Below are 25,067 nucleotides of genomic sequence, written 5' to 3'. Positions count from 1 at the left end.
TTTTAGTTGAGATAAAAAAGTCAGTGTCACGAGCGGGATTCGAACCCACGGCCTTCGGCTAGATACGCCACTACTCTACCACTTGAGCTATCGTGACTTCGATCCACTCGGACACTAACTTCCCATCTCAACCCCACAAGGTTGTAAATTTAATCGTTAAATTTGGATGAGAACCAGAAGATTAATAAATTTGTAAGAGCACCGAAATATAGAAAAGTGTGCCCTTGACAAATATCTATTTTTTTCGATCAAAATTCGTATTTAATCGCTTTACAACAGAAAGTTAGAAACGAATTAAATGTTTTTTAAACATTCCTTTTCCCACTTTACACGAGTCACCTTTTGGTTTTAGGAACTTTTATATATTGATTCTCAATTAATATCTAATCAAGGCTAAAAAATGCAGAACAAAATCAATTTTTTTAATATTAAAAAATATATTTTTATTTATTTCTAAGGCCCGTTGGCAAGTAACCGCCAATATTTTGAACCTTGTATGTTAAACAAAAGAAAAAAATAATAAATTAAAAAGAATTTACTTCTACTTTGTAGGCGAGGCAGATTTTTAATGATAACATTTACATGCGCTAATTATCATTGATATAGTTAACTAATATTTCTTCTATATTTTTATTATAATAATCTTTTAAATTTGTGGAGAAGCAGTCTGTGATTTTTGATTTAAATAAAGTTTTAATAAACTTGACATATTGGTTTTTCAGAATTGTTTCATTTAGATTTGATATTACTGGTGAACGTCATATGACGAATATTCATCAATTACTGACACTATAAAGTGATTTTTCAAGTGATTTCCCAATAAGGTTTTGATTAATTAACCTATCATTAGTTTTCAATGTTTTTCGCTTATTATTTTTGCCGAAGTATTAGTTTCTTAATTTTTTGAGCGGAATATTGATGACGAGTTTTTCACCAATTGTGACACAAAAACCTAATTATCGACGAGCAAACTAACCAATTATTGAAACCAAATTTAACAATCAAACAAGTTTATTTTGAAAAAAATAAACTTACAATATTTATTGGTTTAACATTTACACACAATTCTGAATACTTATAAATTTATTATATTTATAAGCAGTAGCTAAATATAATAAAATAATCTGAGAAAGAAAATTACCTAGTAATTTTTAAATTAGTATATACACTTTTTATCGATATTTAAAGAATTAGTAAATAAAATTCTGTAGTTTTTCTAATTCCCAAACACTTTGGGTTTTGACAATTTCAAGTTCATTGACTTGTAGTCATACTCATCAATTTGGAAAACATTCTTCTGTTACAAATGAAAAATAACTGTAGTAAGCACAGAAACTGAAGTCCCATAAAATAACACGAAGTGTCAATATCTGTGGTAATGATATTTGGAAGTTCCAGTTATTGAGACTCCAAAGTTTTTTGTTTTGATAGAAAGTGTCGTTAAAAAATAATATTCACGCCATCAGGAAGTAGTATCAAAATGTGTGAAAAATATTGCATCTCATAAACATAATAGTACAAGATAAAATGGGCAAAATTTTGAGTCTCATCATTGGCAATATATGTAAGGAGATGTGTTGGTGGAAATCAGCGGCTGGTTAGTAGGGCTTTGAAATGACACCAAGTTTGATAACTTAGGAGATCCCAAACGCTTATTTGTGTTAAAGAAATAGAGGCATACATATAGAAAGAGAGAGAAAGAGAGAGCCAGAGAGACAGGGGGTGAGAGAGTTAGGCCGAAAGAATGATAGAAAGAGAAAAAAGAAGAGAGATAGAAAGCGAGAGAAAGATAGGGATATAAAGAGAGAGATAAATAGGTAGATATTGACAGAGAGATAGATAGGGATATAAAGAGAGAGATAAATAGGTAGATATTGACAGAGAGATAGATAGGTAGATAGATAGAAGAAAAATAGATAGATAGATAGAGAAACAGCTAGATAGATAGGCGGATAGGTTGATCGGTACAGGCAGAGAAGAAGGAGAGAAAGAAGTAGAGAGAGAGAGAGAGAGAGAGAGAGAGAGAGAGAGAGAGCGAGAGAGAGAGGGGGAGAGAGAGTTACGCCGAAAGAATGATAGAAAGAGAAAAAAGAAGAGAGACAGAGAGGGAGAGAAAGATAGGGATTTGAAAGAGAGATAAATAGGTAGATAGATAGAAGAAAGATAGATAGTTAGATAGATATATAGATAGAGAAACAGCTAGATAGATAGATGGATAGATTGATCGGTACAGGCAGAGAAGAAGGAGTTAGAGAAATAGAGAGAGAGGGGGAGAGAGAAAGAAAGAGTGAGAGCGAGTGAGAGAGAAAGAAAGAGGGAGAGATAGCTAAACGTTGTAGGTTGATTTTATTTTTTATTACATTTATTTGATATTTATGTTTATATTTAGACTATTTTTCACAAATAACGCAATGAAAACGCTGCAAATAATCACATATTTACACAAAGTAGAAAATTGCTTCAATGCTTCTGTTTTTTTCTAATGCACTTTTGATGTCCACCGTACTGTATGTCAAATAACATTTAATTGCACGTATCATGTTAAATGGGGGTAAGATCAGAGGTAGTCAAAACGGGTTGATGGGGTTGATGTTGTTTACTGTAAAGAGCGTTTTTGTTTTTCAGTTTACTTTTCCTCTTCTCCGGTTAATTAAACTCTGTGTGTAGGGCCGTTATCGCCTACTAAATGGCTCTTACAGAGCCTTTTTAATTAAAAACCAAACAGGAAACAGTTGATTATTTGCAGTATTAATTTTATTTTGTAACGTCGAACCGAGTCGATACTGAAAAAAAGTCAAGGGGAAAAACGGTTTCAGACCGTTGTACTGACCGATATAAAACGATTTATGTAACGATTGAGCCGACTTGACGATGTTGTACCAAAGAAAAAAAGAACTTTTATTGCGGATTATTTTACGACTTTCGCGAGCCTCAGGCTTTCTTAAACGGCCCCACTAAAATGTTTGCGAGCGCAATAAAATAGCGCTCTTCAACTTCAGAGATCTCAGTTTAACTTAGAAATAAATAGCCCAAACTTTGTGGAAGCTTTCTGCGACTATTTGTTTTCAAAATGTGCCAAAAGATTGCATAGATGAAAAAAGAAACAGTATCAAATCATATATTTTATTTATTATTCTATTGCTTATTACATGGAGTGCAATATATAAAAATGTATCACAATAATTCATTTTTTCTCATTCATTTTGTATGAAATCAAGTTGGGAAATGAAATATATACCCAATTAAAAATGAAAGAGGAGAAACTACCGTTTGGCAGTACTTCCATAATGCTAAAACTGATTTTTATTTAATTAAGATTTCTTTCTGTATGATTGTCACTCTCAACCGATATGGGATCTCGCTGCCATCTCGTCGTTAGTTGGGAAGGAAATTTTGAGGGGATTTGTCACCTTGAATTTGAAGGTTTATGATGGTTGGAAGGGTATGACATTTACTGCTATGGGAGTATTTCTATGGACAAATAACTATTTATGTCTGTTATGGGAGTTTTCAACACATAAACTGGGATATCATGGATTTTTCTTAGGATTAAGGATTGAATTGTTTGAATTATTTCATTTTTCACTAAGCCCCGAGTTGTGCGAGTTGCTCTTAAAGTTTTCAATTGAAAACGACATACCAGAGTAACTTGAGAGGATCTGTAAAAGTCAGGGGTGGTGTGAGGAAGGCAAAGGATATCTTCTATGTACACCTGGTAAAGTGTTGGGCCAGAACGCTACCTTGAGGAACACAGGAGAGGATTGATTCATAGGCCGAAAAGAAATTGCCTTAAATATTGCGAGAAACCCATCAGTGAGTTAGCTGTGAAGTATGAAGTAATAGATGACGTGAAGAATGCCATTGAGCATGAAATTATGCGAGGATTATGCTCACGAACCGTGCGAATATTACTGAAAGTTCGACGATGATATATATAGAAAAAATGCACAGCGGTATGTGTATCGTCTTTATGGACCTAGCATTGTAATAGGTAAAAAGAATGAGCTTTCTCTTATACTGAGGAAAGTAAAAACGCTTTTGATGTTTGTTGATCGACCTACAGGTTATCTATGTGGAGTTTCAATCTTCATGGAGGTCAGCAGATAGGTGAAGAAAAGAAAATACTAATTGTTGGGTTCACCAAGATTTCGGCAACTTATAGTGCCATCATCAGGGCCTATTTTACTAAAAATTAAAAAATATAAAAATATATAAAATAAATAATATACAGGAAACAATTAACAAAATAAAACAATTTGCATACTTCCCCAGAGTGCAGAAAACTATTAATATGGTAAAATTATAGTAAGGACGTCTTGGGTTTAAGGTTATGAAGCACATGGCATGGTTATGAAGCACCTAAGCATGGTGAAAACAGTCATCTATATAAAATTATAAATAATTATTAATATACACTATTTAAATTAACAGCAACAATAATTATAATAAAATTTAACAGTACCACGCTAATAAAATCCATATGATTGTGTTTTCAACAATTTTGTTCTGACTAGCAATTTCTTATAGGTAACATTTATTATCACAGAGTATTTTGACTAGAATTATAGATAATTATAGACTGTACATAGGATTAAAATTAATGGGAGAGAGAGCGACGAACAGCGTCGCCTCAGGTTGGACTGTTATGGTTAGTGAAGGTTACCAGCCATGTGTGCCTTCAATTGTGCGCCCTCTAACCGTCGCCTCCTTTTTCCGTTTTTTGTAAACTTCCAACAACCCCGCAATGTCGAGATGGAAACTAGTCCGTCACTCTGTAAATTGCAGGCGTTGTGTGTTAAATTGATATGCACTTTTTCTAATAGGAGTCTCCTCTCAAAACCGACTTCTCGACCCAAGATTTCTGGGGAGTCCAATTTGAAAAAATGACTGTTTTTTTGTTGCATGAGTGGAACTACGATGATGGCAGTTGTTTCCGTTGCCGAAAGATTGGTGAACCCATCAATTGGTCTTTTCCTTTCTTCTCCAATCTACTGAACTCCATGAAGTTTGAAACTCCACATAAAAACGCTACTACTTTAAATATATTTATTATATATTCAGTTTTTCCTCATGTTCAGGTAATTAGGCAATTAAATTAATTGAAATCTACGAGTAATGGAACTCTTTACTGACAACAACAATTTTGAGGTATAATTAAAGACTGACCAATACTCGCACTCACATTTATATTTACAGCCATTCATTTTTGTTTTTATTTAATTTTATTATTTATAAATATATTATTATAANACACACACACACACACACACACACACACACACACACACACACACACACACACATACATACATACATACATACATACACATACACCCTATTTCTGCTTTCTCTTATTTTATCCTTATCAATTATTATTCAGAAATCGTGAGATGCGGTCTGGTGTGATATAGGTTTCAGAAAAACGTTTTCTTTATCCTGCCAACGTTTCGATCTTTATTGAGATCATCTTCAGGGCTCAAAGTGCCCACACTCAAGAATGGAAAAATTACACAGAAGACAAACACTTTGAGCCCTGAAGAGGCACAATAAAGAAAATGTTTTTCTGAAACCTACATTACACCAGACCGCATCTAACGATTTCTGAATAATTATCGATTAACTGTCACTAATCACCATTCTAATCAATTATATTCCTCAGTCACAAGTTCCCAGGGACAAATATAAAAAGACATTTTTGGCAGGATTTGCCGGCATTTATTTTTTCTCGTCGATGTAAGGTGTTACACATAAAAATGCACAACCCTTCTGGATTATATCCAAATTCATCATAGCCACAATCTTTCGAAAGAGTAATTTATCCTCAGGCTATGTTAACAATGTTTAGATTTTATGACCTTATCAGTTCGATATATAAGAAAGAAATCAACAAAACTTCTCAAATGTTCGATTTTTTATGTCTCCAGTTCTTATGTATATGCAAAGTAGTTATGGAACTCCAATCGCAAGCTGATCAAAAGATTCACTTTAATGAACGAGTGCCTCAAAAAAGTGATAGCTCTGATATCTTCTCCATTTCGATGCCAACTCTATAGAGATATCCGCATAATTTTGAATTTTGTTTTTACTACCAAAAACTTCAAGTACATGACTTGGCAATTTCACCACGTTCGCCACTCAAGCCGCTCTCAGCACTCTTTGCACCAAAAGCGAACGTGAACTAAAAGACTAACTACTCAACCTTCTGCGGTCATTCTTCGTTTTTTTTTGTTCAAGAAATTTATTTTTGGCTATAATAGAAACAGGTTGAACAGTTAGTCATTTCTTTCATATAATAAATAAGTAATTCAGACAATCAACCTGCACGGTTGGCCATGGCGTGGCACATCGAAATTCAAAAACCCGAAAAAGTTTGCTCATGGGTTTATGGATAAGATAAATTTGTTGACCAAGAGCGGTGAGCCATGGAAAAGAGCTGATTCGTTCCATTTATTGAGCGGTTTCGATAAGATCCTTAAAAGATCGACTTTTCCCATCTGTAAAACAAAGGGAACCTTTGTTCTAATACATGTAGGTTATAATGTTCTAAAAATCAGTAAAGATATGTGTGGATCGGTTGAATCAATTAAAAATCTGATTTTTCGAAGAAAAATAATCAGAGGTATTTGGAAAGCCAAAAAATTGAGAGAGAAAAAGTTGTTTTCAATTTCCCAATTCAGGAATTTTTTGAAGGGGAAAAAACGAAAATCAATTTTATTCTTTGCTTAAAATTTGTTTTTAATCTATTTAACCATCTTATATCAAATAATTGGTAAATATAGGCCCAAAGAAGAAATTTACAGCTTGCTGATTGTTTTAATAACGTTAAATTTGTATATGATTAAGAGAGGATTTATGTCATAAATTTTTAAGTACACTGGACATCAAATAATACAAGATTTATCATTTAATAATAGATATTTTTTATTCGTATTTTTTTTCAACTTTTTTTAACCTACTTTACCTGAAATTTTTTTAGTTTTGCTCATTTGCTAATGTTACGTTTCATCTACTCCAAATTGCAAATAATATGTGCATATTATTAAATGTTCAATTGTAATTTATTCACGGTTGCCCAGGTAATGCCATTGTGACGGTTAAAGGGTCTAAACCACTTCAATGTTTCCAGAAGATATGTCGGATCATTCGAAAATTGTCGCAATTTTTGTAATTTTTGAAAAAATACCGGAGGCAGGAAGGTTAAAACTTTGTGAGAAAGAGATTATTTTTGGCTGAGTGTAGAAAGGAATGAACAAATTTGTTTCTTGCTAAAAAGACTTTTACCATATTTTGAAAAAATCATTTGGCAAATTTGTATCTATTGAATACGATACATAATCGTCATTTCATACTTGGTCATTTTACTGACAGCTCCACGTGGCCAGTTCATAAGTCGCTGAGAACACTGATTACACGACATTTGAAAATGGCAAAAAGAGGGAAAATTCGAACGGTTGTTGGTTAAGATGGAGAGTGGCTGTCAGAGAGGATGGAAGTCGCTGAAGTGGTAGAGCAGCGGCGTATTTAGCCGAATGTCGTGGGTTCGAATCCCGCTCGTGACACAGACTTTTCTATCTCAACCAAGAACTTACATAAAAAGAATAATTAATATAATTATAAATTGATAATTAGTCAGAATTCATGGATCAAAGAGTTGGTTTTCTACGTAATTGTGCCATTTTTGCGTGTCTCCCTGAAGATGATCTCAATAAAGATCGAAACGTTGGCACGATAAAGAAAATGTTTTGCTGAAACCTACATCACACCAGACCGCATCTCACGATTTCTGAATAATTAATGAAAGAAGTAACCTGGTCAATTGACCACTTAAACATAAATGGATTAAAACCATACATAATTATTATTTCATTTGTCGCAGAGAATCGAATATAATGCTCAACATTTGAAAAATGACAAAATGGAGGAAAAATTGAATGGAGAGGGGTTGAGATGGGAAGTTGGCGTCCGAGTGGAACGAAGGCGCCATAGCTCATGTGGTAGAGCAGCGGCGTAATTAGCCGAACGTCGTGGGTTCGAATTCCGTTCGTGTCCCAAATTGTTCGTCAACCAATTCCTTTCATAAAGATTAATTAATTGAAAAAAGTTATTTGGTCAATCGGACCACGAAATCTAATGGATTATTATTATTAATTTTTAAGGGCGTTTTAACAGCTAAGACGATACATAATTATTTTGATTATTATTATTATTTCTAAATATAAATCAACTAATAAATAATTTGGAAATAATACAATAGATCTGAATAATAATTTTTAACCTACTTTACTGGAAGCGCATTTTGCTTTTTGTAACTTTTTATACAACTTAGTTCGTTTAATACAATCTTGCTTATTAACTTCTCATATGATGTAAAACGCAAAAAATCGACTGATAAATAGTAACTATAAAAGACATAAAAAGGAACAACGTTTTAAAACTTAGTTCAGCTAAAGTATTTTTTCTGGTATCTTTTGGTCCATTGGCAAGAATGCTGGGAAAAAAAGCTAATATTTTTGGTCTAACATCAATAAAAAATAATTAAAATCGGTCGTCCTTGCCCTTGGATAAATATTATAATTTTTAAATTTATAAATTTATCAGAAAGACATAAGGCCTTTTTGTCGATCCTGGTTGATTTTACCATTTTGTCCATTGTTTCTTTTAAGCGTATTATCCGTCAGTATATAGTTATAAGTTCTGTACCTTAGTAACATTTAAAATAATTAACGATAAAATGGAATTTTGTTTATATCTAGCGTTATTAGAGCTTTTTTTTCTCAACCCTTCACACTCGGCTGAACGAGTAGTACGCCCTCTTCAAGGTTTTCCGCCGGTGAACCCACGCTGAATAGCGGAGTGTGAAATTCTAATAAGGTATTATAAACTAAGGCCGGCTGGATGGGTGCTCAGAGATGGATGTTCTCGAAACACGTGAACACGCTACATGGGACTTATCCCGTTGTGATTACAAACAACTTCCTTGGATTCGACGCCGGCTTTCTCTAGCGAAATACGCTGCTAATCCAGTCGGAGCCACTCTGATACAAATTAAATCACGTAAGTAACATAACGTGTGTTTCAATTATTTTCATATCAAAGCGGGATAGAGGGAAGGTAGTTTTCTAGTTAAATATTTTTCACACAATATTATTTATTGTTAAAAAAGTTAACCCTTTATTTTTGTATTTGCAAAAGTGGACATAACTTCAAATTTCAAAAAAATATACTTGTATCTTTAAGCATTTACCTATTGCATAAAATGTAACGAATTATTACCTCATGTGAGATGAAGGCAAAGAGTGTTTGGACCTAGGAGGCCCTGGCGGAAGTCAACGACACAAATGACTTGACCCTGGACATTCGTGGCAATGAGTCAACGAAAAACTTGTCATGTTGGCTAAAGAGTGAGCCAACATGGACTCCCTATATCCCTACAGTGCTCTAGCATCTTGCCATAAAAGAAAATCGCAAAATGGATTCGCAATGAGTTCAAACCTGGTGGAACAATGGGAGTACAGACAGAAGAAACACTGTGCACATTCTGCCGGGAAGAGGAGGAGACCTCAGAACATGTTTTATGTTTTGTGATGGTCTAGGTAGGTGCTGATTCTTGCACCTAGGAAACGAAAAGCCACAAGGAAGATCCTACAGTAAGGATCCGCTGGCAAGGCTTTAGAGGTTGATTAACAATCTAAAGCTGGCAAGTGATTTGTAAAAAAACACGGGAGAAGAATAGATCTTCTCAGGTCGTGGTGGGGAAATCCTTGTGGCCGCCTCTTTTATCCCTAACCCTATTCCAAGGATTATTAACATTGAACTAATCTGGCTTAGTTAAAACCTAGAATAACATAATCTTAAATTCATATCAATTTTTAAGAAGTTGTCATCTATTTGTCATTTTAATAAATCAAACCTATTTTGAAGGCTGTGTTGGTTGCTTTCTAAATTTGAACTATCAGATACTTTGGTAATCTTGGTTACATCCATGTGTCTCTATTTTGGGTTTGAGGTTTTTCAGCACACTAAAAATTGTTGATACTGCAATACCCTGTAATTAAAAAATACAGTTTGTAATTACTCAATTAATTAAACACAATTTTTTTCTCGAAATGAAAAATTTGTGTCACAGGCGGGATTCGAACCCACGACTTTTGGCTCAATACGCCGCTGCTCTACCACTTGATATACCGTGACTTCGATCGCCCATGCCACAAACTTCTCATTTTGACTACCCGATTTTATTCTAATTATAAGCAAATCGTGGCTTCATATAGAAACACTTTTTTATTAACGATTGTAGTAGATTAGCGGGACTGGGTACGATTCACAGGTGTGATTCTAGATTAATACTAAATTTTATCAGCTTCTATTAAATATATAAATACTCAATTATCTATACACAATTTTTTTTCTCGAAATGAAAAATTTGTGTCACAGGCTGGATTCGAACCCACGACATTCGGCTCAATACGCCGCTGCTCTACCACTTGAATAACCGTGACTTCGATCGCCCATGCCGCAAGTTTTTCATTTCGAGAAAAAAATTGCATATAATTAATTGAGTATTTATATATTTAATAGAAGCTGATAAAATTTAGTTCGTAATTATTTAAATTTCAAGCTTTCAAAATTAAACTGTTTCCATTGTATAATTAATTAAATGAATCATCAGGGTTATAATGGAAAATTCAATTTCAAATATAATTACAGAGCCAAATAAAATTTCAATAATATGTGTGTAGCCAATCCGGCGACGGTTTTACCTTGCCGTATTAAGTTTATTTTCTTGTCTGAATTATATATAATTTTTTTTATTTTTTCTTGTGTGCAATAAACTTATTATTATTATTAATACGTGTAGCCAACATCAAAAATTATAAAAACGCGCCTTAGTTGGAAATTAGTTTTGTCATATTTGTTGAAGAAAAAATTATTTTAGTATCCTTAAAAGCTCAGTTATTTCAATTTCTATAATTTGGTAATTACATTTGGACTGGTTGCTCATAAACAATTGAAAATTACAAAAAGTCAGGGTACCAGTGTAGTGGGTGCAATTAAAAATGTAATCAAGTTTTTTAACATAAGCTCAACTTCTAAAAAGAGCGATAATTATTTAATTTCTGGAAAAAAATTCAATGTTTTAAGTAAGATTTACAAGTTTAACCTAAGCACTTAAATTATTGTAAGGTTTCAAATCAATGTTTATTACATTGTAGTGAAAAAAATCTTTTCCAAACTAGAATACTTTTTATGAGTACTGAACCTTTTTTCAACTGGTTTTCAACAGTTTTCATAAAAGCTATTGGATATGTTACAGCTGTTGTTAAAAATGTAGGTAGATCGTTGTTTTTTATTTTAAGAAGTAGAAGGAAAACTGTAATCATTGCATTGAATGAAAGTAGAGCTTATGGTTAAAAAATTTGGCACTCATTCTGAATTTCAACCTTACTACCTACTTCTAACTCTCCCTTTCTTGTACTTTCTCACTCACTCTCGCTCTCTCTCTCTCTCTCTCTCTCTCTCTCTCTCACTCACTCACTCATTCAATCCCCCCTCTCTCACTCACTCACTCACTCAATCCCCCCTCTCTCACTCACTCACTCCTTCTNCTCTCTCTCTCTCTCTCTCTCTCTCTCTCTCTCTCTCTCTCGCTCTACCTCTTTATTTTTCTCTCTATCTATCGATTTCTGTTCCTCTCCCTAAACATACATTTTTCCTCTTCCTCTATTTTTATTCATGATTATTTGTTGAATATGTAATAATTTATCGGTTTTTCTAATTCATATAATGGAAATATATACAAAATTATGATACACTGTACTGATTGAATAATTTACTTTTATAATTATTTATATTTCAATCTCTCTGCTCTATTTCTATTTCTCTATTTATTTAATTAAAAGAAATATCAATTTTATGTTCAATTATTAAGTACCTACAAATAAACTCAAACTCGGTCACTAATTAATTATCTCTATCGCATGTAACCGCACAAAAAAATAACTACAATTAATTAAGCAATTGGTATAGAATAGAAAAATGAAGTTTTCTTTTGAACTTTTGAATATTATGAAATAAACGTTTTTGATGTAGGGCTCCATCAACTGGAACAATTGACACGGTTCATAAATATCGGCTTGGCTTGTTTATAAGTCAATAAAAGTAAAGCCAATTACGTACGGAATCGATCTGGAAACAGTATGATATTGTGCATCGGGGACCATCTCCGGTTTCCACCCGATTACACGACTTTTCTCAATTATAGATTTGTATTGTTGTAGCCAAGGCGATGTTGTAATCGTTTATGAGGTACAACATGGAAAAAGCATAAAACATGATTATTTATTCCAAGCAGTTGATCGGTTTGATGTGGAAAACACTGTATGGTTTTTTAAACTGACAGCTGCTATCACTCGTAGTGAAGAGATGGGGGATTTTTTTCGTGGAAACATAAAGCCATGCAGATTACAAGAGTAAAAAATTTACCTCCATCGAGTTAACGTTAATCGGCTCAATGAACACAGTGTAACTTTTAAATATTCTCGTTTCATCATAACCGACGTGCTTCAAATTTAGTGACAAAAAATGGATTTAGATAATCTAAACATTATAACTTCATCACACCCAAAAGCACCGCAGATAATGTTGAATTGGTGGGTAACATTTACAGGTTATTGATAAATGTCAATACTGCTAAGGTGGATTCACTTAGTTAAGCGTAGGACAGTGCCACTTGAATGAGTTTCCTGTTTTCAATCGTTCCTGTGATGTTAAAGTTTTTATAATTTTAGTCTAAAATCAGATTTTTTGAACATAAAATCGTAATTTCTCAACTTTGGAGTTATTAAAATACAAATCTGAACTTTTTTAGTGACGGGGAGTTTTGTGGCCCTGATAAGGGCCGGTGTTGTTTTGAGAGAAACCGTGACGATGAATCGAGGCCGAGACCGTGTGCGTGGTGCCGTTGGTGGTGGTCTGTGACCATGAGTAAACCGTTGGCTGAGGTCCGGGGGCCGTGAGTCGTTTGACTCCACAGAGGCCGAAGGTATTGGAGTACAGCAATTAGCCGAGGGGCAGCAGTTGGCGTTTACGGCCAAGTCGGCTGTTTAGAAGGCGAGATCAGGCTAATGCTGCGAGTACTTACTGTCGTCGACGGTGTTCCTTTAGTGATGACTCGTCGGATTGACGAGTCTAGCGTAGTCGATTATTAGTGATGTAAGAGACCTCGTCGGGCAGACGAGACTGCTGTCGTTGTTGCCGATGTCGTGGTTGACGAGTTACATGGTTGCATTAGTGTTTGGTGAGATCTCGTCGGGTTGACGAGTCTGCTGTTACATTAGTGATTGTTGAGATCTCGTCGAGCCGACGAGACTGCTTCCAGCGAGGCAGTGCCCCTGCTTATATAGTGAAGAGCTCTACTCGGATTGGCTGCAGAGTGGAGGGCGAGAACATTGCATAAGTCGTAGTGGCATCTAGCGGTAACGTGTGGTAGCTACAAGTGGCCACTACACCTTTATTACACAAAATATATCAAGTTTTCCAAAAGATTTTATGTTGAAAAATTTGCGATTCTCAGTGCACCGTAACTGCTCAAAGAATGACAAATGGCAAGAACCCATTTTTTTTAAATACTCTTTCATGGCTCGTTCAAACTTCTCCATCAAAATTTTCGATAATTTAATCAAAGTTTCATTATTTTATTAATATTCCAAGGACATACTCACTTTTACATTTTTTGAACTTTTCTTGATGAAATCTACTTTACAAGGTTGAAAAAGTGTATCGAACCCAAGGAGAACCTCGTAGGTTTTTTTTTTTTAATTTTTCCCCAGCAGTATATATATATATATATATAATAAGAACAACAAATATGTTTATATAGCCTTCAAAATATGTGTTTTGAACGAATGAGTGGAGTGAGTATTTATTAGAGTGAATGGGGCGGGGCTTATGGTGGAATAGCAACCCGATCGCCTCTCAAGCTGTGTACGTGACTGGGGTCGATGGCGGAATATTTATAAAAGTACCCCATCGACCCCAATTATATTAGTTTCTTATTGTATGCAGGTCGATGGAGGAATATTCAGTACCTAATAGAATGTATGAAATGTATATAGATGTGAATGTATGAAAAAAAAGACCAATGTTTTTGGAAATACTCTATTATGGCTCGACAATGACTTATTTTATAAGTGAGTGGTGATTAGTGATCGTTAATCGATATTTATTTAGAAATCGTGAGATCAGACCGTATCTTAACCGTTCTTAACACTTAACCTGTTCCGTACCTAACTCTAACTCAAATCCTAACCTGACAAAATCTATTCTGATCTTTGCCCTACCTCACCTCATCTGTACCGTCCCTAACTCTAGTTCTAACCCTTACCCAATTATATTAAATTAACCAATCCAAATCTATGCTAACCCCAGCGCAATATAGACCTTACCACTAACATAACCTAACTTGCTCCGCATCTACCTCTAACCTTAAATCAAATCTAAGGAAAGCTAACCTAACTAAACCTAAAAATAGCACCTTCTTATATCCAAAATTGGTATTCAAATGTTGAACTCTTGAACTTGTTGTTCAAATGTTGAATTTTAAAATAATATAATCGCTTAGTTATTCAGAAATCGTGAGATGCGGTCTGGTGTGATGTAGGTTTCAGAAAAACATTTTCTTCATCGTGCCAACGTTTCGATCTTAATTGAGATCATTTTCAGGGCTCAAAGTGTTAGTCTTCTGTTTAATTGTGCCATTCTTGCGTGTCGTGTCGAGAGTATTTGGATCCAAATAAAACAATAGGAGAAGTGCATAAATTCTTGGGGCGCCAGATACTGTAAACGTGTATTAAAACTAACCTCACCACGAATGGCAAACTCATTGGTGCAGTTGGAAAGGGCCAGATTCAAAGTAGTGACAGAACTATTAACTGGCCGCTGGCATCTGAGAAAAAATCAGCATAACATGGGCTTATATAATGAAGATCGCATCTACAGAGAATGAACTATAAATGCTTAGATTTTTACATTCCTTACAGTATTTCAAAAATTGGTCAATCTTTTTTTCTTTTAAAAAATGATTAAATTCGATAAGGAAATGTAAAGGTTAAAGAAAGGTTCATTAGTCTTCTCCCCACAAATTGAACAAAAAAATAAATAAAACGCACAACCATGACAAAAAACCCACGTAAATGAAACAATGTATGTATTAAAAGTTAAAAACTCTGGACAATTTAATTAATTTTTAAATATTTTAATAAAAATTGTAAATAGTAATATTTATGAAAGGTAATCTTTCCTCTTGTAATTCGAAGGTCTCACCTGCCCCCTCTGTCTAAAACTCAGAGGGCAAATAAAAGTTCTCTTGGTAATTAAAGAACCTTTCTTGCCTAAAGTTAAGGAGGGGCAGGTTTTATATTTCCGACAGGGGCAATTAACGCAGCCTCCGAAATTGATGAGGGCGTTTCGCATGTCGGCCGCGAGCTGTCAAAACGTTTCTCCATCATATTTTTTCCTAATCAAGTATTTTAATTTTTTGTCTTTTTTTGCGACAATACCATGACGGATGACCCTCGAACCATGATGCGTTCACTTGACTCGATCCTACCCGGGTCCAATTAAAATTGGAAATCGATCCTTCTAATTAATTTCGTCCCCTCTCGGATTCTCTATGCGGCGAGATGTATGTACGAGCAGTGATGGATATACACCGTCCGGTCTCAACAGGTTTTCGGACATGTGAAAAATCACTGGCCCTTCTTCCAATTGTATGCTATTTTGACACCATCATCAATATTTTGCCTCTTTGCATTTACGAATGTGTGTTCTAGGTATAAATTTAAATTATAAAATCTATTTGCGTTGTTCGAATTGGTGACATTACACAACAAATCATTAAAAATGTCCAAAAGTAAACTGTTGATAGATCGAATACTGTTGTTTGTTTTTTTCGTCCAAAATACGTAATTACATACAATATCCGTAATGGCTCGAGAAATGTAGGAAAAACTATCAATTAAAGAAAATAATTGAAAATCGTTGGCGTCACGCTTTCGGCTAGTCAACCCCACGGTCGTGGGTTCGATTCCCACCGTTGCCTCTGGGTTTTGTTTTTGACGAATAAGGAAACGGTTGTCACGGCATTCATCAATAGAAGGTCAAGGATCGGATCTCAAGGATCCTATTTTCGGATCTGACCCCCTTCGAGTTTTGTGGTGGAAGAACACCTGCACACCAAAATGGAACCAGGATGGAACCAGGATGGAGAGTACAATAAGCTATAAAAAAAATTCCTTGGTGGGGTCCGGCGGTTGTTAAATCAATTTTGTCTATTTTTCGATAGCACTTGTTTTTATGTGTTTTCTGTGAGTTTGAATTTTTAAGATAAGATATTGTATTATAAAACACCTAATTTTTGGTTCACGTGAACCCTAACTAAACTTAATTAAATAGTGACTTATGTACATAAAGAATGATTTCTTACTGTTTTTGTTAAAAAGAAATGTTTATTTATTATACTAAAACATTATAGCTCTGAAGAGGGAAAGGAAGGGGCCCGAAACATTAGCAGTTAAAATATATGGCATAAAAATAAATGGTATTTTTAGTTTAACAAAAAATTACTTACATACTAGATTTAAAAAATATTTTGTTTGGGCCATTTTTATTGTAATCGATAAAATGTCCACACATTTTGTACTTCGAATTTACCGTTAAAAAGTTCAAAGTCGGAAAAATGTTTCTTATTTTGACCGCGCATGCAAACACTATAGCACCGCTTTTTATTCACTCTAAAAAATGACGGTTTTTTCTTTCTATTCACTTTAAAAGTTATGCAAAAGTATATAATAAAGTGAACAAAAGTTTATTTATATAAACACTCTACAGACTTTTCATTTTCGTCCACTTTTCCTAGCATGGTCGGTCTGTCAGGTGTTTTGGCATTTCTTATATGTAGTAAATCAAAATAATCGATCACGGCCAAATTACAGTTTTTCAGCATTAGAAATATCGACCACTTTTGAACCCACAAACACTCTCGATCAAGGTATGGTTTGAAGAAGAAAGCAAATTAAGTTGTTACTGCCAGGTTTTCGACCTATTTTAAGGTTATCTTCAGGGCCTATTTTAATTTCAAATTATAAAAAAATATTTGTACAATTGAATTAATGCGTGGTGATTAGTGACCGTTAGTCGATGATTATTTTGTCATAATCATGTCCTCTCAACACGACACGCAAGAATGTCATAATTACGCAAAAAACAAACACTTTGAGCCTTGAAGATGTTCTCAATAAAGATCGAAACGTTGGCACGATAAAAAAAAAATGTTTTTCTGAAACCTACATCACACCAGACAGCATCTCACAATTTCCGAATAATTGAATTAATAATCAATATAACTATATGGAACTAACAATGCAATTATAAATAGGACTACAGATTGACAAATTTAACTTTTTACAGGTGAAATCTAATTTCGTTGAAGTTAACTTCTTTCTAAAATGCAGATCGAATGGCGTCTTTGTGTGATTTATCTCTAATAATATAAAAAGTGCATACAGTTGCATTGAAGAAAAAAAATTTACAGTCCTTTGCAATGTTGGGACTGAGTCGGTCTTCAAGGAAATTTGAGCCTGTAAAAAACTTAAATTTGTCAATCTGCAGATATATTTAGGATTGTTTTGCCCTGGTGATGAACATAAAATAGGTCAAAAGCTAGGCCAGAGCACCAGGTTAAACTCACAATAATTGTTCCTTAAATGCGATGATTTTATGAAGTATTTTTATTAATGTTTAAGTTATTATTAAAATACATTGTTTATTTGTACTAAGTTTATGAACAAAGAAAACTTTAAAGAATACTAAGTTGTATATTGTCATTTTTGAATTGTTGCTGTTCTCTCGTTCAAAAACAAAATCATTCAGCTTTCGATACCATTGGTATGTCATAAACCAGAGTTATTTTTCCCTCGGCAAAATTGAAATTTTTAATATCTCTATAAGCTTTAAAAGGGAAAAAACATTTCCACCCTGGAGGAACAATAATCCGTTTTCATACTTTTTTTTAACTAAAACGCCTCGGGAAATGTTTGCTCACGGGCGACTCCACAATGCAATTTGGCAAATATTCTTTTTTCCCTTTTCTTCGTTATCTTCCTTTTTGTTTTGTTTTATTCTTACCCTTTAATAAAAAACGTAATTTCCCCTTGCTAAGAATAAATCGTCAGACATTTACCAAGGAGAGAGGGCGGTATTGCATACTGGCACCACTTCCCTTACAACCCTGAATTATTGATAGTGTTCTCAACAAGAAAGATCTCTATTTTGTCTCCGCAGGCGGCTTTACACCATAAAACGATTTCGGCTCATATATATTTCAGCCACCTTCTTGCGTGATGTTCGTAGGTGCCGCCGAGACGAATGCGTCTCAATTAACTCTTATTTACACACAACTCCTTCGGTTTTCACTCTTTTTACAAACCATGTTGTCATACCATATCCTATAAAATCCCATTAATTTAAATTGAATTTTTAATCAATTTAACTAGCGCTTAAGCCAGAAACAGGCAAATTATGAATTAAGCGTGAGGAAATCGAAGCGATTCGTTTGAAATATGATTGAAATGACATGAACAATAAATCAACTAATAAAGAAAATATAAGTTTATTAGTCCCTTATAAATGTTAGTGTATAATATTACAAAGATAATTTTGATGATATGAAAAAATTTTGTTTCTACTCCCTTCCACTCAAATATACTGATCGTATTTTTTATGCCATTTTATCGGTCATTTTCTCTAGTTCGTCTTTATTTTCACAGATGTGCACTATATCATCCGCGAATCTTACATTTACCCCCCGCCCAACAGATATACCCACAAAAGGATACCATTTATTTTGATTTCCGAATTTGTCCAGCCTAGTGAGCGGAATACATTGGTCCCAGTTGAATGTTGTATGAGATATTGACCAAACGGTGTCTTTCCTTTTAACGTTTACTTTTTGTTCACTTTGACTCTCTGTATAACTTTCCGATCATGGATTATCAAATATACTGTACTATTTTTTTAAATATTGATGAATCATTTCTATCCTTGAACATCTATCGTTTTACATTTTTAAAACGAAATATTATTTTCAGTAAGAAATAATTATCGAGCGCGAAGAATTTCAATTTAGTAAACGTTAGTCCGAGTTGTTTTTTAATTATTATTGTTCAAAAAAGATAGATAGATAAATAGGCCATGTCCTGGAAGAAAGCGAAAAAAGAAGTGAGATACGAAGAAAAATAAATTATTGGATTTCAAAAATAGAAGCATCTAAAAGGGGTACATGAAAAACCAGAAAGAAGCAGGGTAAAAGGGAGAGAAAAGAAGTAGTAGATTAGGAAAAGAGATTAAAGAAAAGAAAAAAGGCTGATTAAAGGAAAGAGATGGTGGAAAGGAAGTAAAAGTGAGAGAGATATTTGCTAAATAAAACTAGATGGAAAGCACAAGTGTATGTCTTAGTGAAATAGAGAGAGAGAGAGAGAGAGAGAGAGAGAGAGAGAGAGAGAGAGAGAGATGGAGAGAGAGAGCCTGTGAGAAAAGTGAAATACAAGTCTGATCAATTATTCAGTTTGGAAGTTTCGACCAAAGTAATTAACATTCTCAGGAGCTAATTCAGAGATACTGCTTCTGCTATAGAGGGAATTTCAGATTTTTCCCTATAACTTGTGGGGTTAGACAGGGATGTATTTTAATTCCTACCGTTTTCTATTTTTTCCTTGATGATCTTACCTCTGAACTTGAAGGCGTTGTTCGAGTTGGCAACACTAAGGTTAGAGCATTAATATATACTGACGATGTGTTGTTCTTAGCGGATAAAAGAGTCGGTTGTAACTTTTTCAAAATGAAGTGTGAGTGTGCGGGTGTGCGGCTCCGCCCCGGACAAGAACGAGTGGCCTCTTAGCAAGGGGATTTTTTCACGTTCGGATTCTGCAGCCTTTTTTCTGGGTAAAAAATACTTCTTTGCCTTCATCGGGCACCGTCAACTGCGCCGACTTATAGTAGCAACGTTCTATCGTCGCTTTTCAGTCTATATCTTAAATGGCAGGGTAAATAATAATTTTATTTACTTAAAAGAAGATTTTCTATCCTTTTCTGGCTTAATAATTATTCGTTTAATTTTAACAAAAAAAACGAATATCTGGTATTTTTTACAGTTGTGAGCAATAACAATTATATTGTGAAAAATTACCTTTTCTATTTTTTGTTCATTGATCTTGAAAGAACAGTCCTGATTCCCCAATACCTTATTAAAAGGTTTACAGAGAAACCTAAACCATATTAGAATGGTATTGTGAGAAATGGAATTTAGCACTTTGCCAAATTTAAGGCTTTCATTTTTAGAAAGAGTGGCAAACTTGCCAACACTGACAGTTTTTTAAAATTATTTCTTTTTACAAGAGATTACCTGTTAAAATTGAGAACCACTATAAATACATTATTGTTACTCTTACGCTCTCGTTTCTTCTTCCATTTGAAACAGGTATCATCTAGGCTAAGATTTAAAATTTAACAGAATTTCGGATGACCTAATGTTAAATAATAACATTCCCCTGAAATCTATACTAACCATATTTAGGGCTGTATCTAGATTTGTGTTTTTCTAAGATTTCCAAGTTGAGTCATATCAACAGTACGATATAGTCGAGGAAATTCTGATGTGTTTTATGAAAATCTTCTTGGCCTACACTCTTTAACCCTTAACTGCATGTTGTATTTAAAAATCCATGGATCTACTTCAGTAAGTTTCATTTTATGTATATCCTGAAAATCCTTCAACTCCATGACTTTCGACTCCTTAAAACAACTGCTCTAAGGGTAATAAACACAATAATTTCTGGTCTTCCTACTGGTATGCACTATTTTCAAATATATCCATCGTAACTATATACCCACATGGAACACTAGTTTTGACTCTCTCCTTACAACAATGAGAACTCGTCATCGAGTGGAGTCTGTGAGGCTTGCTCTGGCATCTTTAGGTTTTTGTTATGCAAGGATCTGGATAATTCTATTTTTCACTGTATGTCTGAATATAATAAGTAGGTAAATGTGCTTGACCTACGATAGGGGATGGAACAAGATGTGAATTATTTTGGGCTAAAATACATCTCCTAGGTTGAGGGACCCTCTGCATTTGCACTAAGTTTCTCTAATGTCAGAAAGGGTGTATTAAATTTCATTGCACAATGTACAACCTTAAATGAAATCCGCATGCTCTACCTAGGCTGCGGTTCCCTTTCCCGAGGCCATTTAATAACAAGTAAAACTATAAGCCAGCTTCACTTGTAGCATTTTGTAGACACATGAATATTTAGTTTTTATATATCAATTTGTTTTCTTTATTATTATTTATTTATTCAATGTTTTTACTTTATGCATTTTTCTTTTTCTCTAACTTCTTTGGAAGTCGTTTGTTCTCTATTCACATTCAATTAATTAAGGTTTTTAGTTGAGATACAAAAGTCAGTGTCACGAGCGAGATTCGAACCCCGACCTTCGGCTAGATACGCCACTACTCTACCGCTTGAGCTATCGTGACATCGATCCTCTCGGACACTAACTTTGAAAAAAGGCAAAAAGGAGGGACAATTCAAAAGGTCGGGTTGAGATGGGAATTTAGTGTCCAAGTAGATCGAGGTCACGAGAGCTCAAGTGGAAGCGCAGCGGCGTATTTAGCCGAAGGTGGTCGGTTCGAATCCGGCTCGTGACACTGACTTTTTTATCTCAACTAAAGCCTTAATTAACTGAAATAAATTAATGTTACATACAATTTTGAGTTTTTCATTTTAAAAAAAGTTTGAATGTAGATGAGGTTATTGATTTAGTGTGGATTCCGCACAATTATATTAATCATTTTATCTCAAATTTTGCCATTTTTCATCCACACATGTTTCAAAGATACCTGCCAAATATGTTGACTTTCCAAAGTGATATAAGTTGTTGATTATTTGATTCTTTTATGCAATTAAATTATTTTTTGTCTATGATTGATTATAAATATTTTTACAGAATAAAACAATGTAACAACAATCTCTAGAATAAATGGTGACTAGTTAATTTTATACTTCATTTAACTTATTACATTCACTAATTTTCGTGGTCCGCTTGACCAATTAATATCTTTCAATTAATTAATGGCAAAAAGAAGGGACAATTCAAAAAGTGGGGTTGAGATGGGAAATTAGTGTCCAAGTGGATCGAGGTCACGGTAGCTCAAGTGGTAGATTAGCGTCGTATCTAGCCGAAGATCGTGGGTTCGAATCCCGCTCGTGACACTGCCTTTTTTATCTCAACTAAAAATCTTAATTAATTGAAAGATTTTAATTGGTCAAGAGGACCACGAAAACTAGTGAATCTATTCACATTTTGCACTATTTTGTAAATTATTGCCCTGTTTATGCTTTCATTCACCTCTGTCAGAAAGAATTTTCCATGCCCTAATGGTACTTATTATGGTACAAACAGTTGTAATATAATTGTACATTATTGGATTATAACAAATAAGTTATTAATATTTATATTATTTTTATTATAATATTATAACATAGACAAGTAGAAAAAATTTTCTACTGTTCTTTATTAAACAACGTACATAGGCAAATAAATTCAACTTGTTGTTTAGAAAAGCTGTGTGGCGTGAGTCAATAAAACCTACAGTCGATAAATTCAAGTTTATTAAAAAAAATCGTTCGTTGAATTGAAGTGTTAATTGATTCGCAACTCCCACGTATCTATGGAAATAATTCAGTACAATTAAACTGAGACTATATCGTCAGCAAACCGTTTCTGTCCTGTGAATGAATGCAGCATTGATTTGGCACTGTTACGAACAACTGGAAAAGTGCCAGTTGAGTTGAAATGGTTATTGTTGTCTTGATATTAACAAAAATTGAATCGGTGAGTATAAAAAGGGTAAGATTTCAAAATTGGCTGAAATGAGTGACGAACATCCTTTTGTAGCCGTATCAAAGCGCTATCGAATGAGTCAAAAACGATTAAAATTACACCGTTATTTTGGGCGTAGAACCTTATTAAAAATATTGAGTGAGAACAAGACGGATAACATTCCAGACAGTTTCATACCTTGCGATAGGAACTTAACAGTGAACAAACATGTTAGAAGATTGGATAAAATTTACTCCCCCATTTTGAGGTAAGAACCGTTGATACTGACTCGATTTTGGATGTCAAGAGTTGGTGGCCTCAGTATTGCAATAAAACATCGACAGACATTGAGAAAAAAGAATCAAATTCAATATAAGCAAGTAGAGACATCTCGTATTCGAATAGTGTGCCTGTTGCGTTCAAATCTGCGAATTCATTGATCGATTAATTCAAGTTATTTTCGAATTGGCTAAAACTGCTGTTCCAGTGCAGCTACCTTCACTGCAACCTAATAAGGAAAAATACCAATCAACTACAAGAAAGTAGAAGACATCAAGAAGGTGGTCCACTATGTACCTGCAGATTTTAAACCTCGTAGAAAGGGATTTTTGAGTCGCCAACTACCAACCTTTATATACCAACCAGGATTGTGAGAGCACAACGACAATAATTAAAATGACTTTTTGCATTTTTTAAAGAAAGGTATTTCGTAAAATATATTTTTTATTAGATGAATATTTTACTTTTTCTCAACTAATGGAAGAACGATAAAATTCCAACAGATGATTTTAATATAGCTACAGATACTATGGACTTTTTTTTAACAAATCACATAATTTCCTTCAAGACTTAGAATGAAAATAAAAATGTTTTGACGAAAACTAATTTTCAGGAAGGAAATATGTTTTCTTTGTTTTTCTCAAAACTGGAAAATTGGATTCTTAATCTTTTACTCTCACCGATTCAACTATATGGTTTATGAATATATTATATTTTCAAATTCAAATTATCGATTTAAATCAGTCTATCGCTGTGAATCACATGTCACAGAGTTGACCTATAACCAAAACGAAAATTAATTAAACGTCGTGGTTTTCGTTATACAATTTTTATTGAATTGTGATGAAACCTTATCAAGCATTTCAGAGATAGCGGATAATTTCGACGGATCAACGAATTTGAAGCCTGCTTAAACAAAATAGAGATATGAAGAGATTTTTCTTAAAATATTGTCGATTTTGGATGGATACTAGGAAGGGCGGTTTGTGCAGGCTCTATAGCCTAGCTCATCGAACCTCAGATTGCCGATTTTATTGATTTTCCTTTCATCCAATCTCTTATCATTTTGAGCATTTAGGTTTTATACTCAATATATATATTTATATACTTTTTACGTTTAAAAAAATTATTTTCAATTAAAACTTGTGGGCTTGTTAGAAAATGCTGACTGACTCAAACGACACAAAATGTTCAACGGCAGCGAGGAAGGTAAAAGCCTTCTAAACTCGAGCCGTAACAATTTATGTCCAAACTTCACCGGGAGCGAACTTAAATTATAATAGCTGTTAAACTCCGGCTCAAAACAGCTTAATTTTCATAGATATAACAACATATGCTTACACGATATGTTATCCGAGGGGGCTGGGTGAGTATAATTAATGAACCCGTGTAGATGGACTTTATAAAATGAGTTTCACCTTCCTTTAAATTCAGTTTCATTTACACGAAGGACATTAAAGATCATTCACCCGAGCCCCAGATGAGTGCACAATTTTAAAATTCAATGGTTTAATAACGATTGTTTAGAAGTACGAAAATTCCCTTTTATATGCCTTCATAATTATACGAATACAAATATCCTAGCAAACAAACAATTTCATTTGTAAAATAACAAAAAATTAAATCATTAACTTCAAGCCCAAAATATAAATGTTATGAAAATGAGTCTGAATTTTACTAACAAAATCCGTTCGCAATTTTGGAAAAAGGTTCACGCGTTAAAAACTCTTCCTATAAAATTTCCAAAAAGTTAACTTCTAATGAGTGGGCAAATTATTGTAAATGGTTGTATGATATAAACTGTACAGTAACGTCTATATCCTATGCTGCGCCATTGAATAATGATGAGG

General features: G+C 33.9%; 1 protein-coding gene across 2 annotated transcripts in view; it reads left to right on the top strand.

Moving 5' to 3' along the window:
* LOC106664799 overlaps positions 1 to 25,067 on the top strand; it is a 138,983-nt gene that overhangs the window by 93,537 nt on the left and 20,379 nt on the right. Inside the window, exon 1 of one of the 2 annotated variants that reach the window (XM_024228646.1) lies at positions 8,786 to 9,054. The exons of the other annotated variant lie outside the window; for it this stretch is intronic. Within the exon in view, the coding sequence (XP_024084414.1) occupies positions 8,910 to 9,054 (145 nt within the window). The 5' untranslated portion in view covers positions 8,786 to 8,909. Of the gene's footprint in view, positions 1 to 8,785; positions 9,055 to 25,067 lie in introns of those variants that run through there. 2 annotated transcript variants of the gene reach the window in all.

This window comes from Cimex lectularius, unplaced genomic scaffold, assembly GCF_000648675.2.
Source record: "Cimex lectularius strain Harlan isolate CLEC.00 unplaced genomic scaffold, Clec_2.1 scaffold191, whole genome shotgun sequence".
In the NCBI taxonomy this organism is placed as follows: domain Eukaryota; kingdom Metazoa; phylum Arthropoda; class Insecta; order Hemiptera; family Cimicidae; genus Cimex; species Cimex lectularius.
Note: the sequence above shows the minus strand (reverse complement) of the source record. Positions and strands in the feature narration are given on the sequence as shown.